The sequence below is a fragment of the Protobothrops mucrosquamatus genome, unplaced genomic scaffold, assembly GCF_001527695.2.
Source record: "Protobothrops mucrosquamatus isolate PMUCROS unplaced genomic scaffold, P.Mucros_1.0 scaffold_306, whole genome shotgun sequence".
Taxonomy (NCBI): Eukaryota; Metazoa; Chordata; class Lepidosauria; order Squamata; family Viperidae; genus Protobothrops; species Protobothrops mucrosquamatus.
In genome coordinates this window covers 1,070,260-1,075,698 of record NW_015386382.1, presented here as the reverse complement: position 1 = coordinate 1,075,698, position 5,439 = coordinate 1,070,260, and the positions used below count along the sequence as shown (strand labels likewise).

Sequence of the window (5,439 nt, the reverse complement as noted above, 5' to 3'; positions counted from 1 at the left end):
TAAATAGAATGAAACAAATAAGCGAAATCAACACTAAAACAAATCATATTATGCTATATGGATCAGGCTTCTTTCTGGGAGCAAGTTTCATTGAAATCAGTGGGATACATTTTCAAATAACTATGTTGTCACCAGATGAATAGCATTCTGGCCAGAAGCTTGTTAACTGAGCATCTTGACAAACATTTCTTCTCAAATGCCCAGCGTCCGGTTTCTTGGACCCCATCTCTATTAAGCGATCAACTCCTTGAAATCCAATTTAAGTATCACATCTGTCACTAAATTTACAATCTAAGAATCTGCCAGTTCCCTTCTAAACTAGCCAACAACATTGTATCTCATGAAAACAAATTCCAAATTTTCAATAAGTCCTAGGTGAAGGAGTGCCTTTCATCTTCTTAAATGCAACTGCCAATCACTTGGAAAGCTCCTGCAAGATAAGGGAAGTGTTATACTGCACTAAGAGACACCTGAATTCAAATGTTTGCAATTCCTCAATAGGCTAGTAGGATCTCTTAACTAAAATCACATCAAAGAGTTTTGTGAGGAAAAAAACCCCCATAGCTTCAGGGAGAACAGATAGAAGGGATAGAAATGTTAACAAATCCCATTTAGCATCTCTTTATCCGTTTATACATATCATTAAATTGTATACTATCAATTTACACAGTTTTAATTCTTTTTTTCTTAATTGAAAACTCCAACCCTTTTATGCTCCAGTTCAAAATTTTTGTTCTGCATCTTTTCTAATTTTGTGGTAAGAATGTTAAAATAAACAACTGCATAACATTGTTTCTAACCTGTTTTAGACTTTTAGATCATATTTTAATTATGATCACAAACCTTACACAAACATAAGAAACCTTATGTCTGGAAGCCAGATCTGCATCTAATTCAGTGGATTTATTTTTTCATTATTGCAACATATCAATAACTTTTCAATGATTTAGTCATAACACCAATACTTAAATATTAAATGAAGAGAATAATTTTTACATTCATACAGAATACATAATATTGTCCCCTTCAAGACGCATGTTTCCATTAACCCACTTATTCTGAGGGTACTTGAAATTATTTTTTATAGCCTTACACTGGAACAAGTATCTAATTTTCAGTTTCCAGCAAAACACAGTACAACAAAGTTCAAGTAAAAGTGTTCATTTATATAACATCTTCCATATTAAAATACACTGAAAGAAAAATTAGTAAGCTTTCAGTCTCATTTTTTATTGTAATAGTACAACATAATGCTTTATAATGACCCATTTTTGTCTAATATTATATTATCTAGCTATACTGAATAGCAGATAATGCTTCAGAAATTCAGGTAGCAGACTTTCCCACATAAAATTGCCAGAAATGGATCTTTGGCATATAAAAACAGACATACTCTACCACTGATATAAAAATGTTTTTTTAATAAATATATTTTCCCCAAATAGAGTAACTTTATAAATTTTTAAAAATATTTTCAAGAATAGCTTTATTTACTTGCTAATAAAATAATTACATTTGTGTGTTTGAGCCTAAAAAAGATCCAGGAAGATTAATGTAAAATTCTTAATACTGAATCCCTTTAAATGGCAGCCAGTTATTCTTTACAGCTTCAGGAAAGGTGTTCGTTTTTTGTGATGGGCCATGTTAAGTTTCAATGTTTAACTTTTCACATACGAGTAAGAATGAAAATAAATGTTTGCACTCAGGATTTTATTTAGAAAAATATTGCTTCGCAATATTACAAACAGGAGATATTTTTCCCTTTTATTCTCTAACTCAATAGGACAGAGTCCATTTATATTCATGTAGCTCTAAATTAGTGATGGCGAACCTTTTAGAGACTGAGTGCCCAAACTGCAACCCAAAACCCACTTATGCATCATCGAGTGCCGGGTGGGTGTGGCCAATTGGGTGGGCATGGCCAACTGAGTGGGCGTGGCTGCGGTGGTAACGGCAGACTGGGTGGGACTAAAAAGTTCAATCAATCAATTCCAACTTTGCAAGATCTTTTTTTTTCCACGAGAAGTTGAAATTGACTGATTGATTTTTTTTTTTTTTTGCACATGGCAGCGGAGGCCTAAAGCAAAAAGGTTTTATGAAACCCAGCTGAAGGCCTAGGACTGGGGCGATGGTGCGCGTGCCCACAGAGAGGGCTCTGAGTGCCGCCTCTGGCACCCGTGCCATAGGTTCGCCACCACTGCCCTATACTGATTTCTCTTGCTCACGTTATACTGTAATACACGTGTGGAATGGACAGATTTTAAAAAAAACTTTTATAGACACTCATATAATCAACATATAGCTGCTGTGAAATTCTAACCTTAACCATATTTATTGAATCCTATTAACATCTATGGACTGTGGAATTGCCTTCAAGAAATTACTACCAAAAGCACAGTAACCGACATTTAATTATCTGAATCCCTCTCTCTATATAGAATCATATATAGTATAAATAAATGGCTTTAGTGTTGGAAGACTGAATATTTTGACTGCTCCTAAGCTATGATAAACACTTCATATCCCCAAAAAAGAAAACATAAAGCTGAGGTCAGGAAATAGTTTTCTTCTTTCTCATTGACCATGAAATATAATTCACAAGATTGGTTTTAACTTCATCACTATTTCCACCATCATATTAAATAATAGAGGATTCCATCTATGTGTCATTTGACAAGGCATTTTATTAGCAATCTGGCCAAATTCAGTTGACATAGACTAATTTATTTTTAAGCAACAAAATTGCACAGATACCTTAGGGCAGACATGTCAAACTTGCGACGTCACGTGACATCATGCTACTTATCGGAGCTTTTTCCCCATTGCCGGCAATAGGGTGGGCGCGGTTTCCTCGTGACGCATCCGGCCCGTGGGCCGGCAGTTTGACACCCCTGCCTTAGGGGAACAATAAAACCTCTGCCTTTTGATACCAAACCAGATGATTTATACAGATGTTAGAATGTGAGACTTCCAACAAAATGAACTCATTCATATTCAGCTATGTCATTCACTGAATGGCCCATTACCTGCCCCTTGTTCAACCTAATTTATTTTATGGGATTGTGAGAATAAAATGGAGGACTATTGGCTTATTGTAACTCCTCATAAGAAGAGAGGAATAAAATTAATTTCAATTATCTGCTAATTGTACCATTTCCTTGATGACAATTATCTGTGGTCTGGTCACCATTCCCACCCAGACTATTATAAAGCATTCTACATAGGGTTAGCCTTTCAAACAGGCTGCAGCCCGGTAGTGGGCTGCAGCCCAGGTATTGGGAACCCCTGGTTTATTGTTTTAGTTATTTCAGATGTTTTATCATTCTGATTTTATTGTACAGTGCCCAGAATCACATTTGAGATATGGGCGGCTATACAAATTTGATAAAAGCCTAATTCTTTTATTGTAACATAAGGTTTTATGAATTGGTAATATAGGTTTTACTCTTATGAAATTAAATCCTAAAATAAATGTTAGATTTTAGGTCTGTGTAGCATTTTTTATTCAATTTCAAAGACATGTGGGAGCAGAAATACAGCACTTCTTCAGCTTTTTAAAGCAGCTGCATCTTTTGGAATCAAATTTGAAGCATCCCATAGCCCTATTATACTTTAGGCTATTTTAGTATCTTTTGCCTCTGTCAAACAGAATTTTATCCCACCTTTATTATTTTGATAAATAACTCAAGGCAGCAAACATACATACGGTAATACTCCTTCCTCATTCTATTTTCCTAACAACTCTGTGAGGGGGGATTGTGTTCAGAGAGTGACTGGCCCAAGTCCACACAGTCGGCTTTTATACCTAAAGTGGGACAAGAAATCAGTCTCCTGGTTTCTAGGGCAGCACATTAACCACTACACCAAACTGTAAAACAGTTTGAGAAGTATAATAATCCCTGTGAATAGGTTTCATGCAGTGGAATATGCACTATTGTATATGAATTGCTGACTCAGAAAGTTTGAAGAGTGGGGTCCACTGTCTTACACTTTGAAATAATAGTGGAGCTCCAGTGTTCAATCCAGTGTTTATGTATAACAGCTTATGGTCAATATGATAAATTCTGACTAATTTCTAATACCTGCATCTGAGGGTAGCACTGTGAGAGGAACATCTTTAGTTTCAATTTTGACTGAAGGCTCCAACAAGGACTGCATTTTAAGGGGTACTTGTGTCACTGGCACTTTAGTCACTCTTATAAGTTCAGATGGAGGTGGTCCCTGAAACTGGATCCTAGCCCCTGGAGGGACTGGATGGAGTGTAACAGGAATCTTCAGTTCTTGAGAATGCTGTGTTCCCAGAGATTGAGACAAACTAACATCCTTACTAATGTGAGCCGGACCACTGGAAGATGGTTGAGGCTTGGATGCCACCTCTTCCCTCCCCTTGCAATCCTCCTCAGGAGGTTCTACCAGTTCAGTTTTGATGGCCCCTTCTTTTGCAGATCCCAAGACTTCGGCATCACAGTTTTCTTTCATCTTTGCCTCTTTCTTGATTTCCTCCAGCTCTTCAACTTTCCCCAGTTTGACTTCCCCTACACATTTCACACTGCTGCTACTTTCATCTTTGCCGTTGAGATGGTTTATAAGAGTTTTAGGCTCTCGTCTTTTTTTCTTATTGCTACTTCCCATAAGGAGCAATGGGTTCTCTGGCTCACGCTCCTCTGCTTTCACTTGTAACCCTTTCTGGTGCCCATTTTCTTCCTCCTCTTCTTGCTTTTCAGAGACTCCAGTTTCCGTCCCAAAGACAGGCTGGGAAAGCTGCCTGCCAAGACAAATCTGCTCTTCCAAAATATGCTGCTGCTCTTTAAGGGCACCCCCTTCCCCAGGCTGTGGAAGTTTCTGTTCCTGGTGCAAAACGCTTTGCTTGGGAGAGAGGGGGTGCAGGAGATGGTGCTGGGGAGCCTGCTTGGGAGGGAACAGCAGAGGGTGGGAGTCCCTGCCCCCCTGGCCTGGCAGAGGGTGCAGGAGAAGATGGTCCATGCAGGGAGTGCTCTGCCTAGCCGTGGAATGCAGGAGCCGGTGCTGCTCTCTTGGGGCTTCCTCCTGCGCCCCTTTTTCCATGCTGCAGCCCGGCCTTGATAGTGGGATTGTTATGGGATTGTGAGCTCAGCCCGGTCCTCTATTACCGCCCGTTTGTCTGCTGCGGTTGGCTTGCAAACGTTCTCCGCTCCCCCTCCCCCCCCCAACTCCAAGGTGCACGCGCCGCACTCGACCCCGCCCTCTGGCTCGCCAGGGCCTCGCGCCTTCCGCTCGTCGGGCCAGAAATGGCAATTTGTGGGGCTCCACGTGCCTCCCACTTTTCCCTCCTTGGACTGTTGCCTGGAGGTTGCCATGGCTACCCTGGACGCCACGTAACAATGAGGTCGCCTTGGAGACCGAGGGAGGAACAGGCGCACGGACCCTACGTCGATGGCGCCGCTTTTTTGCGGAGGGATG

General features: G+C 40.1%; 1 protein-coding gene across 1 annotated transcript in view; it reads right to left on the bottom strand.

The window, feature by feature from the left end:
• Positions 1–5,064, bottom strand: part of SOX30 (SRY-box 30) — a 15,363-nt gene extending 10,299 nt beyond the window's left edge. The window contains exon 1 of the mRNA XM_015832120.1: positions 4,083–5,064. Coding sequence (XP_015687606.1) covers positions 4,083–5,064 — 982 coding nt within the window. The remainder of the gene's footprint in view (positions 1–4,082) is intronic.
• Between the last annotated feature and the right edge of the window lie 375 nt (positions 5,065–5,439).